General features: G+C 39.2%; 1 protein-coding gene and 1 long non-coding RNA gene across 3 annotated transcripts in view; one reads left to right on the top strand and one right to left on the bottom strand.

Annotated features, from left to right (window-relative positions):
* The window catches only part of LOC123978748, a 33,037-nt gene that overhangs the window by 7,763 nt on the left and 1,445 nt on the right, over positions 1–23,829 (top strand). The window lies entirely within an intron of this gene.
* Positions 1,692–3,412, bottom strand: LOC123978746 (nanos homolog 1-like). The gene has a single exon (XM_046062189.1). The coding sequence runs from the start codon at positions 3,333–3,335 to the stop codon at positions 2,652–2,654; it is 684 nt and encodes a 227-aa protein (XP_045918145.1). The 5' UTR covers positions 3,336–3,412; the 3' UTR covers positions 1,692–2,651.

Genomic DNA, 23,829 nt, shown 5'->3' with positions numbered 1-23,829 from the left:
AGATGACATTGTTGTGTCAGTTCCATCCAAAGGCTTTTGTAGAGGGAGTTCTATTTATGTTGTTGCAAGTCTTAGCAGTTGCCAAAAGAGGTCAATAATGCTCATTGATCACTTAACATTTAAAGGGACCGTTTTACATAAAAAGACAGAGAGAGTTTTCTTTTCACTTAAATCTGTATTTGATTAATTAATTTAAGGATTATAAACATTGTTACACAGGGAGAAACAATGCAACAGATGTATGTATGTATACAGGGCGTCCAGCTGAAGTTAATTAGAAAATTTTGTCCCTGATTAGTGGGGTAGCTGAAGTAGTTTCAGTGTTGCTGCTTGGTTATTCAAACTTTACTGTAGTTCACTCAGAATAGTTTATCCTAAAGGCATTTGATTTATGGACAGCATTGTGCTTTTTGCTTTTTTGTTACTCACAGTTACTCAAAGATGTTTTATTTAGTAGGACTTTCTACCAAAATACACCCACCGCCTGTAATTAAAATGAGCCCCACCTTTACCAGCTACAACATTAAAGTGATGTACACATGAATGAATTGCCAATTATAATATAGTTATATCATATAAGAGATCCTGAAATGCTCACCCAACTATTGGCACTGTGTATTAATAACGGTCACGGTGGAGGATACGGTCTATATATGTTGGTGTAGTTCTTAGCAGTTGCCAGATGGGGTCAATGAAACTGAAAGCATGCTTAACATTTAAAGGAATATCTCACCCCGAAACACAATATAATCTTATTTTCCCTCTTTTAGCTGGAGTGTGATCAGCGTTTTGGTGCGACTGCCTGATTATTTCAGCTATCACCTGTAGCTCATTCAGAAAAGTGAGTGAACAGTTTTTGTGCTCACAGCACCAAAAAGTGAAAGCTCCCAAAGCCTTATTTCAATAATTATAAAAATAATAAACTTTATTTTTATAGCACTTTTCATACAAGAAATACCCAAAGTGATTATAAATGTGGCATAGTTGCTCACAGGAATTCACAGATCTTATTTGGAGTTTCATTTAGAATTATTGTTAAAAGACAGTCAAACAGTTGTCCCTCTTCACATGAATGAAAACTCTACCTAATAGTATGTGAATGATCATAAAATATATATAACCTTTTAAATATCTTTTAAATATCTTTTTATTGTGTTTCTTAGCAGACCATCCCTCAATACTAAGATTTTGTGTTTGATAGCTGAGATAGTGTTGAATGTAAACATGATTTAAAAAGAAAGCTTACAACTACATTACCAACTTATCAACATGCAAACATGTGGGACTTTGAGGTACAAGGCATTTGTTTTTAATGTGAGGTTTTACACAAGTTGTCCTAGATATGTGAGGTTACTCATTTCAGAACAAGTATAAATGTTATAAGTATGTTTCTAATCAGAGCTGACTTTAAAACACCTTCCTCATCTCAAAAGCAAAGACCAATCCATCATAAAACATGAAAAATATTGTTTTGGCTCGATAAAAATAGATAATGTTTTGTTTAAGGTTCTGAACACTAGGTGGCGCATTTGCATTGCATGTCAGTGACTATTGCATACATTTTTCAGTTTTGAAAATGCTTGCTCAGTTATGTTTGACCAAATAATCTCAACTCAAAATATAGTCAAAGAAAACTGCAAATTACATGTTTATTCAGAGATAATTTACAGTGAATATATTTCCCAGTGTTACATAAAGTAAAAATAAGTACATAAAACATTTCTGTTGACAGATAAAGACTTTGGAATGTCAGGCTTTTCATTGCTAAAATTTGTCACCCCTTTAATACATTTACAAGAATTGCAGGAATACATTTCCACGTGAAAAAAAATCAGTTCAGCATCTGTGTTTTTGAACTTACAGTATATGACAGTAAACTGAAATGATAAGAGCTTGGAGCTACATTAAGAGCATGCAGGTGAACTGCATGTCAGATCTGCCTTCCAATGTTTTACATTCAGTTGAAATCTGCAAAATAGTACTATCCACATAAAATCACATAAAGAATATAAGACATCCAACATATAAACAATACAGAAATTACTTTTAGGCTAAGTTTCAATACAAAAGTGTATTCCTTTGGTAGAAAACATTTATCTCAGGAAAAACATGTGCTCGATATAAACAAGTAGGCTATATGTTGCATTTTGCATGGCCTGTCAGACGTCTTACATCCATGGGCCCATGAAATGTGTCACCTAACATTCATTTCATATCAGGAGTGCTGCATATTTATTTATGTTTATGTCTCATAAACCCAGACTCCGCGGACATGCGCAGGGCAGTTTTCACTGGCACTGTGCTTCTTGAAACACAGCAACGTATGATTACAGCATGAAGGTGGTCATTCACAGGTCGATCTGTACAGTACTTTGGTTCATTTTTGATCACCAAGTCTTTAGAGTGCTGCGGGGGGGGCATATTGCGCGCTTTGCGTCCAAGTGTAAACTATGTGCCCATAGAGTTACAACAAAGATATAGACGAAAACATTGCGAATGAAGCAGTGACATACAAAAGAAATCAATACAAATCTTATTTTCTTAAAATCTTCCTCTCCAGACTTGCCTTGTGCATGAAATGGGGCAAAATTACATACTGCCATACACACTATTAATTTACAGTGCAACTCAGACTTCATTCATCTCATCGCTTAGAAGATTTTCAGCCTTTTGCCAATAGCTCTGCCTCCCTTCGCCACTCTCTGGCTCGCCTGATCTTTAGATAGCGGGCAGTACTTGATAGTGTGCGCATTGTCACCGTTGGCACTGCAGAGGGGACAGGTGTATGCCCGGAGGATGGGGCACAGGACTCTGCCGTCCGCTGTCTTCAGGATATGGGTGCCGTAAACTTCCTCCGGTGCACCGTTGTTCCGACAGAAGACGCACACCTTCGGCTCCGGCTTGCACCTTTGAGTCTGTTTGCGCCTTCTGTCCATGGAGAGCAGGTCGAGGCCGGCGAAGCTTCCCCTGTAGGGGGGTGAATCTCTGTCTCCCAGCGGCGAGTCACCGACAAGGTGTTCGTACGGCCTGAGAAGCGAGATGCGCTCCTTGAGATCATAGATGGAGATCGGCGGGGAGCCAGGAGCCGCGCAGCAGCAGTCCAAGTGTCCGTCGCTGTCCCTGCCGTGCCCAATTACGCAGGAGCAAACCGGGGAATCGTCTTCCAAGCCCAGAGTCGCCTTAAGAGACTCAGTTATAGAGTTGGGGTTGCAGGACGGACTGTTGATCTTATTTTTGGCGACGAGTGTCGACAGGCCGAGGTAGTCGTTCCAAAAATTAAAGGTGTAATCATAAGGAGACCGCGCTTCCAGGTACCCGCGGTCTAAAAAATCCATCCTTTCAGAGTTTAGTGTCCACAGAAGTGAATAGGCGTTTCGGATGGTGTGTCTGTCAGCATGGGTAGTCTCTGGAGGTGATCTACTCTCTTCTCTTGCTGGGTCTAGTGTGCAGAGCAGTCAACATGTAGGCGTTGATAAACTCCCCAGAATAAAACAGGGGGGCGTGGTTTGGTTCAAGTTGATAATCTCTCTGGCCACATAGGAGGGTCTACAGAGCAGAACAGGGAGTTACTAGCTGGGAAAATCAGGTTCCCTCCCAGAATGGGACTATTATTACGGAGAGAGTATCTATTTGTGTTACAACAGAATTATTTACCCAGTTGGTTGACAGACTGATGCATTTTTCATTCTCAGAATTATTTATTAGGTTGTTTTGTCCTTGAGTTTTGTTGGTTTTTGGCAAATCTAAGAAAAAGGTTTGGATAGAAATTGGTCAATAATCAATTTGTTTGGTGCTATATTTGGGTAAATTTTGATTCAGTGATTTTTAGTGTTAGTTGATAGAAAGCAACAGTTATTCAGTTTACCTCCAGGTGATAAAATGTTTTTATTTTACAGAAGTAGAAGTGATGTTTTGTTTGTTGTCAGCACAGCAACAACAGGTTATTTAAAGGAGCCCTCCACTGGTTTTGTATTACACTGCCATGAAGTTAGGGGAACTACAAGAGATGGATTCTTAAAATTATTGTCAAAACAAATGCAGCAGAAGCCAAAAAAATGTGACTTTTTGTCCCTCCTTTGGCTCAAGCTCCCCAAAACACTGGATCCTACATTATCCACATCCTCCATAAACATCTCACTCTAAACATATGGTTGTAGGGTCAGATATTAGTAGTCTAAACTAAGCTCAGACTATAGCGTTAATCAGGGTTATTTTTTCAGCCACAGAAAACATTGTAGTACTAACCATGACTAGTAAACTGATCTTTGTGTGTAAAACCATTGGATTTCCCCTCTAACGATATTTTGATAACTTGGTACAATAGAAATAAAATACCGGAATTTGCTACTGCAGTCTATTTCACTTTTGATGACATAGACAATAAACAAGAATGCACTGACTGGTGTTTCTAGCTAACATTGTTTGTATAATTTCTTTTCTATTTTTTAAAGCATCAATATTACATTCATTTAGCTGACACTTTTATCTAAAGCGACTTTAATTGCTAGATATGTCTGAGGTCTCAGGCCTAGTAAATAGTAAATAAAAGAGTTTTAGATTAAAATGAGGATAAAGGATAGGTTCATATTTTTCAAGTCTGTTAAAGCAAATCTCTATGAGAACTGTAGATTTCATCTTCATACATTAGAAAGGGATCAGTTTATGGCCAGTGTTTGGAGGGGGAACAAGTTATAGTGACCAAAAGCTGTTTTAATGTACATGTGGATATATGAGTATTGTTTTAAGACAGATTTGAAAATATGTGAATCCTTTATACTAAATGTTTCTATATGTCCAAAAAGTTGGCACTTGGATAAAACAATCATCGCATACAGCTTTAAATAAAAGACCTTGTGAGTTACAATGAGAAGCAATAGCAGTTGCTAAATAAACTGTAAGACAAAAAGAAAATGTAAGGAAATAGTCTTGTACAGGCCTCTCTGTTTGATTTACAAGATATTTCTGTGACAAAAAGTGCAGTAACACCATAACAATGGATCAGGATAAGAATCCGGATGAAACACATGCCACATTAACAGATCCCTTCCTGCACTAATAAATCTATAGTGAGTCGTTCCACGTGAAGCTGCCATGTCCTCCCTGCACCTGTTCTGCTTCCCCTGAGTCCACGGCTTTATGCTCACACCCAGTCCTCCTCTACTCCATTGTCTCCTCTCTACAGCGGGCCGTTTAACTTCATTAATATGCATTAAAACAGAGTGTGCCGTGTGCATGTGTGTGTGTGTGTGTGTCAGTCAAAGCACAGTAAGTAAAAAAAGAGCTTGATGACTTGACTGCTGGGACAATGACTATGTTACTATTTTTGTCAGACACTCAAGTGAAATATTAAGGACAGTCAAATGTTGAGACAAAAGTCATTTGCACGTTTTATATTTAAAATGTGTGCGAAGATCCAGTTTGCCACCATTGTGGGGGTTTTAATTCATGAAATAAATCAATATTAGTCTTTCACAGACTTAAAGTGAGTCTTGAATGAAATGATCCTGAGAGGAATTTATATAAAAACTTAAATCCATATTTTTATCCCATTTTCTGGATCCAGTGTTTTTATACACTAGTTTATTACAACTTTATAAGCATGTTTTAAGCTTGTTTCTAGTGTTTGTGTACATAGGCATTTCATAAAAATGCAGAAGGAAGAGACCTGGATTTGGTGTTACAAAAGGATTGAATTTGGCATGAAATCGAGCTAAAATCATCAAAAAATGTGTCCAAAATTTGCATGGCCCTATAAATCCTGAAATGGATTCTTTGAGAAGAGAATATATTTGTTGCTGCTTTAAAAGTCTCCAGCGAGTGTAAATGGCACAAAGCATGAAGAAAACCATGTTAGTGAGACAGTTCTTTATGTATGTGAGAATAAATTATCATCAGAATACACCACATGGTCCATTTCAAGGTCACCTCCGGCTCTGCGTGCACAAAGGAAATCATGAGAGAGCATTTAAAAGATGAATGGCTGCCAAATCACAATAGATAAATTGCATCGGGGCCAATATGACATGTGGCTCTGCTGCTTCAGGGTGCCTATATTGCTCTTAATGCAAAACGTGTTTGGCAGCAACAATGAAAGTGTTGATTTTATGAAATACATCCAGTTTTACATTTGAACAGTTTCAGTCCCATCACTTGAAACATCTTACACGCTGATCGAGGCAAGTTTATTTGTATGGCACCTTTAAAACACAGAGGGCCACTGAAAAAGTGCTATACATAAGGCAAGGTAGATTTAAAACACAATACCATTTGAGGAAGAAAGAAATGAAATAAAAACATGCTAAAATAATAGACAAGGAGTACAGTTTCAGCATACTTAACAGTGCAGTAATAAATCACCCCAAATTTAATAAAGGAAACTAAAGAGCAGTAGAGAAAACGAATCAGTCAAATGCGCAGGAAGACAAGACAGTTTTTAATTTATATTTAAAGAGGCCAAAGTTGGGGCACATTTATGATCATTTGGAAGTTGGTTGCATGTGTGTGCAGGATTACAGCTGAACACAGCTTCATCGTGCTTGGTTCTACAACTAGTGCAGTCTAATAAATCAGTCCTGCAATAAATCTTACCTTAGTGTTGTTGTTGAAACCGTTTTAGAGAGATGTGGAACTTGTAGTTGAATTTCATTGAATCAATGGATTTAATGGATAAAATATTCAAAACATCCGGTCAGTATAATGTCATACCAATCAACAGCACCATAAGCCTTCAACATGTACTTTGCCCTTTAGGACATTAAGAGCAGCAGCACATTCGAGGGTACGTCTGCTGATGTTCTATATTTTTCTTGGAATTTGTCTTGAGATTCCACGAAAACTATGTATTTATGAGCCATTTTAAGATTTACATCTTCAGTAGGAACCACTGGGCTTGGGGATGAGTACTCTAGAAGAAGTAGGGAAGTGAGACTAACATTTTTGGTTTTGATTTTTCATGGAATTTGTTGAAAATAAGAAACATATAGAATAACACCAGCCTTATCATATGAAGTATACTCTAACTAACTGGAAACTGCTGTAATGATGTGAATAATGTGCTCACTTCTCCTCGATCTTATTAGAACTCTTGCAACATAATTATGAATGTGCTGCACTTGCTGCATGGTCTTTTTAATACATACTGATAGTTATTGAATTTCACATGAAGTCACATTAGTATAGTTGCTTTCAAATAGTTATGTACTTGAGAATAAAATAATCAGTTTTTGAAGAATGGCTTAATGTATATTTTAGGCTTTTAAAGGCACTTAAAAAGAGTGCATGATAAATTTAAACTGGTAACTGGCCAAGATAACAATGAAGAGTCTAAGAGTTACTTCCGTTGTAGCCAAATAGCAGCAACAAATCTTGCTTTGTTCACACAATGTGTGGCCATTGTTCAACTCTGTTTACTTCCCAGTCCTATCTGGCCTCCACACAGGCTGCGACAGAGTGTCAGCCACATTTTTTTTCAGCTCCAGTAAATGTAGTGACTCTGGCTTCCAAAGGGTTAAAAATCTTCATGTGTGAATACGGTTTCAGATTGTGATGATCGCACCCAGAGGCCTCCTAGGCAGCTCTGTCTGCCGAACAGCCGAGAATGAGATGGGCAGGCGCTGCGCCCCCATTCATCACTGTCAAGTTGAATAGAAAATTAACAAATCCCTTAATTAAAATACCTCTCTAGACTCCGCTCTGTGTGTGTGTGCATGTGTGTGTATGTGTGGCACGTGCCAGATGCACTGCTACATTGTGCAAGCTACAACGGCCCAGCACAAGAGACACACACAACACTCCTTTCCATGCAAACACACCCTCACAGACACAAACAGCCCACCACTCCTATAGACCCCTGCCATTCCTGTCGCTGCATTAATTGCACAAACTGCATAATGCGGCCGGCCAGAGCAGCACTTCATTCTGAATCTCTGAACGTCCCCAGACACAGAGCTGGGAGGCGAGTCAGTTAGGGCTTTGATCCCTGACCTCTGCCTCCTCTCTTGGGAATATAGGACTGCATCCCTAACGGTCCGTCCATCTGCACACACACACTCACACACCTTCTGCCGCCCCCAGCTCATAGAGTCAACCCAACCCCAGACACGTGTCACTGTCACCGGCAGCAATAGGGAATGCTAAACAAGCCAGGGTCAACGCGAAATTAGGGGGTGTCTTGCGGCCTGTCAAGTGCTTTGTCACGACCACCAGGTCTCTGAATGCAGTCTGCTATTACTAACCTAAAATCTCCACCCCCTCCTTCCAGCAGCTAGGCATTCATGTGTTCACACACATATACACAATGTCCTCTTGACATAGTGGAAGTGATGGGACTGAAAAGAAAGTGTCCATAGAGCTAGAGACCCCAGAAAACCTAATTATGTACATTAATATTAATGTCTCATGTAAAATGTTGAATAATGTTGAATATTTTTACATTTTTAAGTCTTAATTCCATGTTAGACACTTCAAGTCTGAGCACATTAGAGCTGAAACAATCAGTCGATTAATCGAAGAATAGAAACTACTTTGATTTATTCAATAATAATTCAATAATAATTTCTCTAGCAAAAATGCCAACCATTCCCTGGTTGCAGCTTCTCCAATGTGAGGATTTGCTGCTTTTCCCTGATTTATATTATTGTAAACTGGATGTCTTTGGTTGGACAAAACAAATAATCTAAAAAAAAGACTCCTGTTTCATTCAGTATTTAAGTCACAAGATCACTTTTTAATGTTTAAACAACCAAGAGTACCCTGTCATCCTCTGCAAAAGTGTCTTTTATAATTCACTTCAGTTCAAAGCATATTTAGTTCTTAACCAAATGAATTCGAACTGTTTATTCTGTTGAAACTAAGGCAACAACTAACAATTAATCAATTAATTGTTTGATTCATTGTTTGTCTATTGTTTGTCTATAAAATGTCAGGACATAGAGAAAAATGTAATCTCATAATTTTGTGAAGTCCAATGGGATGCCTTCAAATTGCTCATTTTGTCCAACCAACAGTCCAAAGCCCCATAAATATTCAGTTTTCTATCACATTAGATAAAGAAAAGCAGCAAATCTTCACATTGGAGAAGTTGCAACCAACAAATTGACTAATTGATTAATCAACTACTTGCTTCAGCTCAAGCTGAAGCCATTCTCAATTTGTATACTAGTGTAATACTGGTTTTACTCTCAGCTGAGATCAGTTGCTGTAACTAAACTTGTCACCACAGCAAAGAGAGCAGAAGAAGGGGAGGAGAGGGAGGGAAATTGTGGGCCCTACGGATCGCAAAATTGTTTAACTCACCCAAATCTGCAGAGATTAGAGCGGGAAGTGGTCAAAGGGTTTAGAGTGTATCGGTACAATGGGGCAGAGAGGATTAGAGGTGGATTCACTGAGCCCCTGTGATGCCCTTCATCTCTGGGGGTCCACAGCCAGAGCACCTTTGTTGGGTTAACTAACGGCACTTCCCATGAACACAGTGGACAGACCAATCCCTTTTTAATGATGCAGGGAAAATTCCATTGGCCCCGATTACCACAATGCTTTCGAGAGCCGCCATTGTCCCACACACCATGTCGAGCTTTTAAACTGTGCAGCCAGGCGAGTGGACTGCGAGGCGTTTGAAGTCTACTTGTAGTATTCTCACCCGGAAGAAATAACCTTTATTAAAACAATGCTGATATGTGCATCTACTTGATGGTTGGAGCATAATGCTAACAGTAGCACTGCCATGGTTTTAATTGCCACTATGGCCACCCATGTCTAAAATATATGCAGTGGTACGGAGCTTAATGGGTTGTAACATAGCGCTATAAAGTGGTGAATGTGTGTATGAAAGGTAAAAGGTTAGGCTCTAGTACAATAGAGGGTATGCGCGTGACGTCACAGAACGCAGTTACGCTTAGTGGCAGAAAGACGAGCAGCAGTATTAGCTTGAATCAGCTAAAACACAAACAACACATATAAAATGGGAAAGAGCTGGACTTACTGGTTCTTTGGTAAGCAGTAAGGATCACTGTCAAGTCCGACTGCCTTTAATTTGAGCAAATAATCAGTTGTTTTACTCACGGTTTGCTAAACGCAGCCATGGTAACAGATGTTTTGCCACTCAATCCAGCGTGCTCCTGAAGGGAAGGTACATCAACGCATACCCTCTATATGTAGGCTGCAAATTGAATAATTAGTGAAATACTATTCTCAGTTGCAGAGCTGATCTGCAGAGAAATAGTCTTAATGGTTGACCAAAACTTTAATTGACAGAGCCAAGGAAACATGGCTAACCAGCAAACCTCAAGTAAAAGGATTTAATTGCTCAGAAATATGAAAAACAAATACAGTTGCTAATAGCTCACTAGCTGTATGGTAGTAGAATTTTTTCCATTATTCCACAGAGAATCAAATGAGGCTGTACTTGGGCACAGCAGTGCTTGAAGTGTAATGCCCATGTCAACATGCGAACAATGATTACCATTTTGACTGTCTTAGTTAAGCATGTTAGCTAACATTTGTTAATAGAACTAAACACAAATTACTGTTGAGGCTGATGGAAACGTCAGTAGTAAGCTTTCTGGTCATAAACCAAAGTATCGGACAAACAGAATAGATGAAAGCTGAAGGGATCTCCAAAGGTATTACAAATCATCCCGAGGGGAATATGAATGTCTGTAATACATTTTATGTCAATCCATCCTATGTTTTTTGAGACATTTCACTCAAAACCACAAATGTAATACTCATGGTGGCGTTAGAGGAGAAGTCAGGGGATCACCAGAGTCATACAACTAGTGCAGTCCGGATTCATCCTCCGGAAACTACGAGAGTCTGTTCAAAGTTCTTAGCCAATCCATCAAGTAAATGTGGAGATTTTTCACTAGAAAAGTGAAATTCTGGAGATTAAGTCAGGCATCACACTAGTAATTATGGTTTATCTTCTGCCCCCCATGAATGCCTGTACAAAATTTGATGGCAATCCATCAAATAGTTGTTGTCTGATGGACTGACCGTACAAACAGACCGACATTGCCATCCCTAGAGCCACAGTTTAAGTTGAAAGCTGCTGTGTGATGATCCTACCTTGCCACAGTATTTTTTGATTAAACTGATCTGTACTGTAAATATTTGCTCCGTATTAAAATCCTTTCCTCACCGAGTACAGTCCTGTTTGTGCAGTAAACTCTATGCACTTGTACCTCATGGACCATTAGATCTCAGAGGCAGATGTGTCTTGTCTCATATTAGCTCATGCTCGGCTGTCTCTTGTGATCTTTCAGCTATGCAGCTGCTGTCATGTCTGTATTCTCTCATCTCGCATTCAGTTTCCTGAAACTGAATTACAAAGAAACTATACACTTATGGGCAATAAATAGAACACATGCCTGGGTAATGTGCTTACATGGCTGAATGGCAATCCCGTTCTCGGTTCTTACATGTTTCCGCAATATATTCACATTGAAATCTAATACTATATTTGTACAAGCTGTTTGTGTTTGGTGTGAGAGTGTTGAGCTAGAGGACCTGAGAGAGTTGACAGTGAAGGGGAGGGTGTCTTTTGTTTGAGGATAAAAAAGGAGGTATTTGTCTTGTGGACTTATTATTACAGTTTATTAATGAAGTCCGGTTTAGCAAACATCCAAACATGTCTGTTTTGTGATAAATTAATAAAAATAATAATAATAATAATCCTTATTTGTAGAGCACTTTTCAAAAACAAGTTACAAAGTGCTTTAACAAGTGTAAAGAATAATACAAAAAAAACAAGATAAGAGCATGAAAAATTAATATAAAATTAGTAAAATACAATAAAATAAAAGGGATAAAATAAAGCAGCAACATATCACAAGTGTAGTTGTCATTGATCCGACTTTACCCTCAGATGGAGCAATTATAATACAGCACATATCTGCTCTGTAAATCACCTGTCTTGTGTTCTCCTTCAAGAAAAAAATCAGAAACCAAAAGGGAAAAATAAATTGATTGCATTCATTTGACAGAAACCGTTTTGTTTCCATCTACGTAGACAAGAGACTTCTTTGCAGAATACGGCGATAATACTCAGTTTTCATTAGTTTATAATCACCTGAAAATACAAGTTGTTGTGTTGTTGTTACTTTAATGAGCCCTTTATATCTACAGAGGGAGTGGGTCCTCTTACACAAAGTCTGCCATGTTGAAGCGCCATGTTTCTACAGTAGCCCAGAACAGACAAATCAAACGCGAGTTTCGCAGCTGCCGTAGTTTTTCCCACACACTTGGAACGGTTGGTTGCAAACTGCTAAAAGGTAATAAATAAATTTTGTGAAAATTAAGGGCATTAAAAAGTATTAAAAAGTCTTAATCGCCATTTAACAAGGTATTAAATTTTGTAGATATTTTTGTTAATGTGAAAAACCTGTTTGCCTGAAGACTTTGTATGCTGATAGTACAGGTGAATGTATTTATTTATTGCATAGCAAAAAATACTAGATAGGTAATGCTTAGCAAGTGTGTGATTATTCTGTGTAATGTTAGGAGCAGGGATCAACCGTGCACTCTTACACGCCCCAAAAATTAGATCCGTGCGAACCGGTAAAATGATTTATGAGTACGCTACAACCAACCGTAATCTACCACCACCCAATGCTAATTGTTCAAAACAGTTGAATTGGCGATCAGGATGAACCGGGATTTTCCTGGTGGACCGGTGTGGCTCTGTGGCCGCTTGAACAGCCCCGTTACTCAAAAACGTAGAGAGAGATGCGCTGCCAGCAGCGGAAGCGGTAAGACAGAAGACAACAGGGAAAATAAATGCAGCGTTTGGGTTTGGCTAACGTTAGCTGGCTATTAAGCTGAATCGGTGTCTTTTATTGAAATGATTAAAACACGCTAAACTTCTCATAAAGCCGATGCGCTCGTCAGTGTCACTTTTCGTGAACAGACCAATCACAGCCTGGATGGAGCGGGATATAAAAAAGGTTGATGTGATACAGCAAACTATCCAAATGTTGAACTCATCGTTCTGCATAAATGGTTATTGACGAGTTAGAGACTAAGTACCATGTAGAGCGTTTTCTTGCACAAAGTTAATGAATACGAAACAACCCTGAACTGAAACAGTTGTAACTGGAATTAATATAGTGGTGGTAAGCGATATACTGGACTATTATATGAAATTAAAATGAATATAGAACCATAATTAATATATTAATATCAAACTAACAGTTTACTATTATATTAACAATATACTCTTAATTAAATGTTATAACAAAATACTAACAGTCATGTAGCCTATAATAATATTATAGTATATACTAGTTCCTCCTCCAGGTTGTGGATGGAGCCTCTGCAGTGGACAGATGTAGATTTAGCCAGAGCCAGGATGCCGCAGATAGCAGCTGTTGATCGCAAATGTCTGTGCTACACTGCCTACACTACTAACATTTTCCATCACTCAATTTATTCTCTTGAGCTTTTTTCCCTTCTGGCCTATTTTAATTCTGTTGTATTGGTCAAGTGGTTGATGAAAGTTATAACAGAAAAAAGATTGTTTAGTTTTAAAAAGTTCTAAAAAATTAATTTATAGTAAATGTAAGTTAAAGGTGCGTTGTGTAGTGGTCCTTCCTTCTAGTGTAGACCAGTCCTTCACATAGAAAACATTAGGCCTATACAGGCTGTTACAGGCAACTTAAGAAAGCTGTTTTATGCCCCAATTTTTAGGTGAGGTTACAACCTGGTCACATATAGGCAATAGAAATGTTATAAATATATTTAAATTAATTGAAAAAACTCCACAATGCCCCTTTTAAAGGTGTGTGGCTAACTTAACCTGTTACAGCTCAAAGTGGCGCGGCAGTCTTGAAATATATTAAAAAGGTCTTAAAAGGTCTTAAAAGGTATTGAATTTTACTCCAGGATTCCTGTATATACCCTGTCTTCAGAACTGCACCGTGTCAAATAGTTTTATTTCTATGACTTGTTTTTAATCCACTCATCTATTGTATAAAATTTTTGTATGTAACGTTTTCTATAAGTGAGTAGCATAAAGAGATCTACAACTTTATCTCGTTATACAACCCTGTGTTGTAAAATGAATAAGTAAATCTCAAGTTTAGTTCAATCAGTTTTACATTTTCACATCTCATAAGACAACTTTGACCCAATTATTAAATTAAGTTCAGTTAACTCACATTTTTAAGGCAGCAAAGGAACTGACATTTTAACAATAAATTGAACCATCTTAAAATGATTTAAGCCAGTTTGTGTTCTTGCATCAGACAGCTTACCTGACACTATCCGACTGAAACATCTTGCTGATATAAATACCACCCATCTCAACACCTCAGGGAGGTTAAAACAATCACTAAGAGTGATTTGCTGCTATTAGTTGACCCACTATCCCATCTGCAGAACACACACACAGACCAGTGGACCCATGTGCAGACCGGGAAAGGCCTGGCAGTGTAATGGTTGATACCACACAGGACCACAGATGGGTCCCCTCACAGTGGAGCCGGTGGCTGGCGCCGTGGCCTGGGCGCTGGCCAGATGGGCCACCCTGAGAGAGGCTCAGCCTGTCAGACCCAAACAGGCTGATCTTATTACTGTGGGCCAAAACTGGAGTCTGGTTCCACACACACACATCATCAGGGGAATCCACATTATCATGCCTGACTGTCGCAGGCTGGATTCACCCTGGTGTGTGTCTGTGTGTGTGTGTGTGCATGTGCATGTTTGTTTTTTCACCTGTGTGGCTTGTCAGATGTTTTCATCGCTGTTCAAAACGGAAAAATCAGGTTCCATGTGGGTTTTCCATGTTTAGGTAACAAAAAACTGAATTCTCATCCCAGGAAAATAGTACCTTCTCAGGTTACTCAGCTGTACCAGCCAACTACATAGTAATGCAGTTGATTTTTCTTTGAAGGTCAGATTTTTTTTTACTGCAACTTGTGATGGCCCATGTTTACTGCTGTATATACTCTGCTTCCCCCCAGTATGTTTTCAGTGAGGAACCTGCATCTTGTTAGCTATGGATGACCACTGGCCAATATTTAATATCTCATAAATATCAAAATAATATATATGGAAACTCATACATAAATCTATATCCCTCATTCCCACTTTCTTCTTTTACATATATTCAAAAAACACTATGCTGCCACATAAAATGAGAATATCAACCTTTTTTTTATTGGAACCTAAAATGTTAATGACTAAAGCTCCTGGAGCTTCTCATATTGCGGCTGCAGTCTGAGAATTTGAGATTTCCATATATGGATGAGTGTTGCTGAATGTGAGGCAGGTTGTTAGTGAGAACATACTCAGTATGCTCTGTAAAACTGTTCCCAGGATAAATAAAAGTTTAAAAAGCTGAATTTCTTTTAGATCAATGTTCTGACAGCAGTGCTGCATTCCTGTTAAAGTGAGTATCGGGGGTAATGAATGAGGTTGTCCATATGGAGTCCTATCTGCTTTCGCCTAATGGCTGAACTTCATGTGCAGGTCATGTATAGTTATTTTCTGTTTTCTGTGTCATCTGCTGTCAAGGGTTTCAAATTTTAAACACGATCAAGAAAAGAGGAGAATGTTAAAACTGAAGTTTGTGATGCATAAAAAGAATAAATTAATACAATAACTGAATTAAGTACAGCAACCGAAAGAGCAAAGTGAATAGAACAAAAGCATTTTGTTATTATCAGCTTTAGGTTTGGCTCTCGGGATGGCAATGTCGGCCAGTCTAGCATTTTGGTCCGGACATAAATATTTCAACAACTATTGAATGTACTGCCATGAAATTTGTACGGACATTCATGGTCTCCTGAGGATGAATCCTACTGACCACCAGCACCAACATGAGGTTTGTGGTTTGAGTGAAATATCTTCACAAGTAGTGGATGGATTGCTTAGAAAATTTATACACACTCCTCTGGATGAATTTTATTCCCTTTGATGATTAGCTCCATCATCAGGTGAAAATTTTAATTACTTTCAATACTTTGATTTATGGCCAGATACTTGCAAAACTTAATAACATTCCTATCAGGCTAAGCTGTACTTTGTGTTGTTAGTGATAATTAGCTAATCTTGGCATGCTAACACACTATATTCTAAGATGATGAACTTGGTAAACATTATACCTGCTTAGAATCAGAATGTTAGCATTGTGATTGTGAGCATGTTGCTATGCTAAATACAGCCTCACAGAGTTGCTAGCATGAATTTAGACTCTTAGTCTTGTTCAGAATATATATCATAAAAAGGGTAGTGTTTTAAAACAGAAGTTCATAATGTATAAATTAAATTGAACAAAGAAGTGCATTAACAAAAAATGCCAAAGAAAAGAAGAGGACTTTTTAGTTGTCATCTGAAGAAAAATATTAATTTAGGTATTATGACAAGACAGCATAAAATATGTTTTAATCATTTAAAATGAAATGCCGCAGTTGTGACTTAACTTGTAATGATATGGTGCAGAAGTTTGACTGGCCAATTTAGGATAAAAAAATGTGAGCAGCCATAATGAATATTATATTTTGCAAATGCCAAATCAGCTGTATTGAGTTGTCATTCACTCCAACCCTTAATTTTCCAGCCACAAATAATGTTTCTACTTTAATAACAGACATGTACTTGAGGAGCAGGGCTTAATGTTGCATGCTGCCAAAAAGAAATGGATTTCCGTTGCCTCTGTGTCATCCACTGTAATATAACCTGTCCTGGTTTTTGTCCTCAAACTGACAGCTCTGAAACAGGATGAATAAGAACCATCTCAAGGTCAAGGTCATAGTTTGGGCTGATTTAGGCTCAGAGGCCCTTCTTATTGTCAGAAAGCGTCTTCATTTGAAATTCACACAACATAAAGTCAGGTTTGACTGGCAGCATAGGGAGGACACGTGGGGGTTGTAATATTCACAGGAGCGGAGCAAGACGGATGGATAGGTTTTCGTACTGCACATTGATTTCCACATTTGGGTGATTAAGTTTATTATTTGCCCCACGGCTGCATTAGCATGTGATTATCTTGGGTATCCTGCGGAGGGGAGCATATTTAACTTTTGAGAACAAAGGAGGATCACGGTGGTCACCTGAGTCTTTTTCTGGATGCGGGAAGAAAAACAACATGGAAGCGTTTGGCCTGGTTGCTTTGGCCTGGGACTGTGTTTAGCTCCGCGGTTCCTCTCAGTCTACCGCCTTCCTTCTTTTCTCTGTTTCCCCCTTTTCTTTCCATCCCCTAGCAAACATTTCTCCCCGACTCTTTTGTTTGCCAAGATCCAGGTTACCATAGCTACCAACTGGCGCTTTATGAGCACCTCATCCCTCATCTAAATATTCCTAGTTATCTATGGTAATGAAATGCACACACCATTATCTGGCTTAATGAAATACACTCCATTGTCTATGATTAGAGGGGGAAAGCTTTATTTCTTCGTAGTCTTGTGTTGCAGTGTTCCCTGGCTGCGATAACAACTGCATCACCATTGGAGCTGTGGGCTCTTCCAGGCTCTTTTCTGTTGGACAATAAAGAAACAATGTCCAGTTGCTGTGAGCAGCCCTGCTATGCAGCTTATATGCTACAGTGGCTGTTTGATTGCTCTAATTGTCTTGTCTGCACCCTCTTCGCGTCGTGATGGACTCCCTACTGCTGTCGAGTTCTGCATCCAAACTAATGCATCCCATTAAAAAAAAAGAGATTATGACTATAAAATCTTTACATATTCCCCATTTTGAGAAGACTACAACACAACAGGCTGCTGAGGAGCTGCATTGAGAAAAGCAAGCAGAAATAGAACATCATTATCTAACAGTATCTGAATTCAAAATCTTTTGTGGTTTTGTGTATAAGGAAGAAAAAGACAGATCAACTCCTACCCCACTCCTACAGTACTATTCATCTGGGCTGTAGTTTTCCCCTGTTTTTGAAATCCTTTGAAATATCAAGAGCAACATAAAAACAGATATACAGTAAAAATGTGCATCTGATATCGCTTGTTCCTCCTGTGTGATAAAAAAGAAAAAGTGAAAAGAACAGCGAGTGTGTGCTTTTGTAAGAGCGCGTCTGTGTGAGTGTGCTGGTGTCTATTTCCAATTCAGGCCGGGATAATATCTGCAGATTGGGTGGTTAAGTCGCTCTGCATTTCATGAGCCAGTCCTGTCACTAACAGTTATCTCCTCGCTGCCCTCTGAGGAGTTGTCTAGGTGAAATGATTCTCTGAAGCTCTGAATAATGCATGAAATTACGTAATGCAAATGGAGGCTTTATTTCCCCTGCCTCTCGCAGACGCCAGGGCCGGGGCCACTGTATTAGAACAGCAAAGCAGAAACAGTGGGAGTCCCCAGAGTAAAGGAACTACAGCAGAGAGCGAAAAGGTCAACGATAAAACCCGGGGCTTCTCCTCACATGCAGCTTTATCAAGTATGAGTTGGAGTTATTGCACACTCCACAGCAGAATTGCAGAGTAGAGCGGGACGTTATTCACAGGGCTATCATGGGAGGCTTATTGTGTGGAGGCAGTAAAATATTCATTAAGCAACTGCCTGGCTGGTTTCCACACTGCCTGCCTGCCTGTAAACAGAAGCCCAATCAAATATAAATAACAACAGGAGAGGAAAGTCACGCTGAATTTTATCTGATAAGAAATGGCACTTGCCTTATATGTACCAAATGAGGCTACACTAAACTGTTGTCAAGTCCCTGCTTCAACAAGTAGATGAACCTTCCCACCATCTTTCTCCCTCTCTCTCTCACTCTCTCTCTGTGTAGTGGGTAGACCTGAATGGCATTAATTGCCCCCTAAGATGACGGCAGATGAAAGTAAGGTGGTGGTTTGCTGTGGGACATGGGGCCGGTTACAAAGAGGGGCTGAGGACGGCTGGCAGGTCTCACAGACTTCAAAAGCAGATAAAGGACCTTTTTTATACAAAGGATCCTCGTTTTTTTTTTTTTTTTTTTTTTTTTGCTAAATCTTCAGATTCAGGGGTTTATTCGTGCCAGCCTCCTCGCCTTTGTCCACTTTGTGTCAGGTTTTAACGCCAGAGGATTAAATTGCTGTTGCGGAAATCATTGTTTGTATTTTCTTCCAACCCGCTGCCTTCCATTGTCCCGTGACATAATCGACCGCTCTCTAACAATATGAGAGGTTCATCTCTTTCCTTTGGTGAGAAATGAACAGCGGATGGATCTGGTCACCTTGTTTGTCCAGGAAAACAGTGGCTCAATATGTTTTGTTTAAGCAGAGTGCTCTTAACTCCTTAAGTAGCTTTTTAAAAAATGAGGACAAGGAGGTCTTACTTGAAGGAGCCTCAGAACAGAGAGAAAACACTGAGCTGCCACTGAATGTAACAAAAGTGAGGTTGTTTTTGCTTTTCTCTGCAAACAAAGGAGGTCTAACTGGAGAAAATTAGAGCAAGAACACATTGGTCCAGAGGAATATATAACAAATATAATCAGAACTGGGAAAAGAAAACCCAAAAAGCAAATTTTTCCATGTCAGGTCCTCTAAAGTCTGCCCGCTCTATCCACCCGGACTTTCACCTACAGCCCAGATTCCTGTCATTCTCCAGTGAAGGTATTGGTCTCCATCCACACAACCAGCCCTCCATCAGCCCATGAATAGGACCAGTCACATTTCTGATAGCATTTAATGAAAAATCCACCCAGGCTTTGGAGGGGAGGGAGGGGGATGAAGGGTGGATATGGAGGGAGGGTTGGGTCGGGAGGTGGGGGGTTGCAGGGGAGTGCTCAACAAAGAGTGCCTTTCACTGGAATGGAAAGCCTAGATTGCTCCCTCTCCCTCCCCACTCCCTCCTCGCTCTCTCATTTTGTCTTTTTTGATTCAACATCAAAAATGTGCCAAATGACTGGGCAGAAACCCCCAGAGGTTTTCAATGGGTTTGTGCGTACATGTGTGTGTGTGTGTAAAGTGTCAAACAAAGGGACAGGTGTCTTGCGGTTTAAGGTGGCAGCAGTGAGGACATAGGTAAAAGCAAACGATAGGCCTCATTGAGAAAGATGCACTCCTTAACTTGTTCCCGCTTTAATGTTCAAGCCTGAAATCAGTGGAAGAATCTGGGGCTGGGGTTCCTGCATGATCTAATCACAATTCAAATACTATTATAAATCTTAAAGGATACGGTTGGTGTTAGTCTTCTATTGTTGTTATTGTCAACTAAACCTATGAAAATACCAAAAACAAAAACTTTCTGACTTCCCTTCACTCTCTGTGGCACGATACACCAAGACCACTGGTTCTTCTTGAAGACATAAATCTTTAAAAGAAGGTCACAAATGTACAGTTACATTTTTTAAAAGGCAAAATAAAGTCCTAAAGCAACTGGGCACTGTTTTTAACAAATGCTAAGTAAATAGTGTATTTTTTAGGGACTATTTTCATCTGCGGATTAACACACATTTGGTTCTCCAGTGAGTATTTAAGACAGCAGGACAGTATGTGTGTTCATGGTGATAAAAGAACATGTGACCCAGTGCAATAGTGTGGCTCACTGATGTGTTTTTAATGTATTTTTGGGCAACACTGAGCTCAATGGCACAGAGGAATAAGATATATCAGGTTTTGATACACACACAATACTTGTTAGTAGGTTAAAGCTCGGGTAGGTAACGTTGGTGAAAACTAGCAAGAGACAGCTAGATTTTTAAATTATCCAAACAAAAAATGCATTAAAAAAAATCTAAAGCACTAAAGACAATAGTCGGCAGTTTTGTAGTTTAAAATGCCAAAACACTGCTGTGGTTCTTATAACACCCGCATTTTTTATGTCTCTGCACATAAAGTATGTTCAGTAAAACTGTCTGACTGCATCCAAAATGTACGTGTTTCTCTTCATTTGACTGAATTATTCAAGTGTGCAGATTTTTATGAGTACATGTGCATGTTTATGTTCACATATGAGACTGAAGGGTGACAGGGAGGATAAGCAGTGGCTCCCTTTGTTGTCTTCCCTGATAAATGGAAGTGTTAAGGGTTTAATCTCAGGAGCAGTTTCATGTTTGGTTTTGTTGTTTTCATGGGATTTGTTGACAATTATTTATGTCCTGCAGACTCACAACACTGTTGAATGCTCCCTCTATTTTTATAACATTATCCCAAAGAGCCAATTTGGGCTCAAAATGTACTTTTTGCTAATGTTATAAAATATACATTTTAAAAGGGAGCATTGAACAGTGTTGGCAGATATAATTCAGTTTTTTGGGATTCTGCATCTAGACAAGAAAGACGCGAGTGTTCAGCACACTGATTTGTTGACATTAGGAAAAATATTGAATATCACTGGACTTATCCCTTAATGATCTTGTCTGCCAACACGCAGTCATTTTATGCTGTCTAATTGACCCAAATCAGACTAGGTTCCTGGCTCCCAGGAATTTCTTAAGGGGAAAAGGAGACTGTACCCTATGGATTTTTTTCTGTGAATGCATGAGTGAGTCTGCAACACTGGATGACGACACCGTCAGGACATCTTCCAGCTTCTTCCTCCTTTGTATACAATACACAACATAACAGGTGTGAAACAAACCTGAGAAAAGCTTTCTTCCCTCCTCTGACATCAGATAACAGGCCAATGCCCTCACTCATTTTTCATTTCAGACAGACAGGACCCAAATGTCTTCAGCATACTTTGTAATCATTACGATCTTTGTTGTTTTTTTGTTTGTTTTTTTTTTATCAAGCAAAGCAAACCACAGCATTGCCTTGTTTGAGTTTGCCTTTGTTTTCTTTGAAGGATGTCAACCACACTTCAAACTATCTCATTTGCTTTTGCAGCCTGTTAGCTCTGGGTTTATCTTCATTCAAATTACAAACAAGAAACCGCTAAGGGCACGTTTTGCTAATAGAACAGCACACATTGATTCTCTTCTTTGCTTAAATCTAAATTGTTAATCAATACCCCGAGAGCTTGTGGCTGGTCTTTAGAGGAATGTGCAACAGAGAGTCTACACAGTTTCCCCAGATGCTAGTGTTTTTTAATCTGCTGAATGGATGACTGACTACATGGTCTTTTGGGAAACTACACAGCTGAAGGGTTTTGTTAAAAAAAACAAAAACATTTTGAAAAAGTGACACCTACTCTTACAAGATGACTCATAGCAGAAACAAAAAGGAACAATGTATTGGATTGGATGGATGTATTTCAAAGATAAGGTTTCCTTCAAAAGGAAAAATCCACCCTAAAGAAATACATGACTTATAGTTAGACTCTAATGCTAAGGCTTCTGTCTCATGTCAAAATGAGAGTTGTGACACTCCCAACTGCGGGCGCACATTCTGGTCTTTATCTTTTCTACAATGGATTTTCCCTCTTGCTCTATATTATAAGCACTTTATTAGGTACACCTTGCTAGAACTGTGTTTTTACCCCCTTTTGCCTTCAGAATTGCCTTAATTATTCGTGATAACAACTTTCAACAAGGTGTTGGAATCATTCTTCAGGGACTTTGGTCCACATTGACATGAGAGCATCACACAGTTGCTGCAGATTTGTCGGCTGCACGTCCATGATGCGAATCTCACGTTCCACCACATCACAAAGGTGCTCTATTGGATTGAGATCTGGTGACTGTGGAGGCCATTGGAGTACAGTGAACTCATTGTCATGTTGAGAAAACCACTTAGAAATGGTTTGAGCTTTGTGACATGGTGCATTATCGGACCATTCTCTGTAAACCCCAGAGATGGATTTGCGTGAAAATCCCAGTAGATCAGCAGTTTCTGAAATACTCAGACCAGTCCGTCTGGAACAAACAACCATGCCACGATCAGATTCACTTAAATCTCCTTTCCTCCCCATTCTGATGCTCAGTTTGAACTTCAGCAAGTTCTCTTGACCACGTCTACATGCCAAAATGCATAGAGTTGCTGCCATGTGAGTGGCTGATTAGCCATTTGTGTTAACAAGCAATTGAACAGGTGTACCTAATAAAGTGGCCGGTAAGTGTATATCAAGCAAAAATTCTTATTTCAGAAGCTGGAACCATTATATTGTTGGCAAGTCCACAGCTGTGCTAGCGGCTCTGTGAGGCTGTTCACAGCGTTACTTTGAGCTAAATACCGAAGTCAGAACGCTAACATGCTGATGTTTAACTGGTATAATGTTTAACATGTTCACCATCTTAATTTAGCACGCTTACATTTGCTATATAGCACTTAAATATAAAACAGAGCAAAGTCGGATGGGAACATCATTAATTTGGTCATATTGGACAAATAAAACTTAGATGATGGTGGTAGTTGGAAAGTCAGAGGACAACCAAAGTTAATAGTGTCTTTTCTAGATTTACTGGCAATCTATCAAATAACTGTAGAGATATTTCAGACTGGACCAAAGAGCTATGCTGCTAGCACGTCTAAAAAAAATACAGTTTACCAAATATCAACATTTTTGCTGATTAAATATTTGCCGATCAGTAAAAGGATTCATTTTTATTTTTTAATTTAGCTCTAAATATAAACATTTCAACTATCATAGCCCTCCATGTTTTCAGTGACAGTAGGAAACCCTGGGTGATGAAGTCATCCATGTGCCACGAGACGCCGAGATACAGATGGTGTCTTTCTGCTTGTTGCTCCTGAAAATCATCCATCTTGTAATCTGTCCATTAATCACAATCATAAACGGCAGGTGAACAGTAGGCTCCAGTAACTGTGCAACATTGACAGCTGGATAGTGTAAATGTTTATAGGGGGCTGGGGAAGCGGCGCTGGGATGTTTACTTGTTGGTACTGAGGAGCCTGCTGCACAACAGGAGCCAAATCTTACTGGACACAATTACCAAAACTATTGCGGCTCGGTTACCAGGACAAAAAAGATAACAATGAAAGAAATGAGCCTTATTTATGGTGCAAATGT

Source organism: Micropterus dolomieu, linkage group LG11, assembly GCF_021292245.1.
Source record: "Micropterus dolomieu isolate WLL.071019.BEF.003 ecotype Adirondacks linkage group LG11, ASM2129224v1, whole genome shotgun sequence".
NCBI classification, from domain to species: domain Eukaryota; kingdom Metazoa; phylum Chordata; class Actinopteri; order Centrarchiformes; family Centrarchidae; genus Micropterus; species Micropterus dolomieu.
This window is presented reverse-complemented; position numbering and strand designations above follow the sequence as displayed.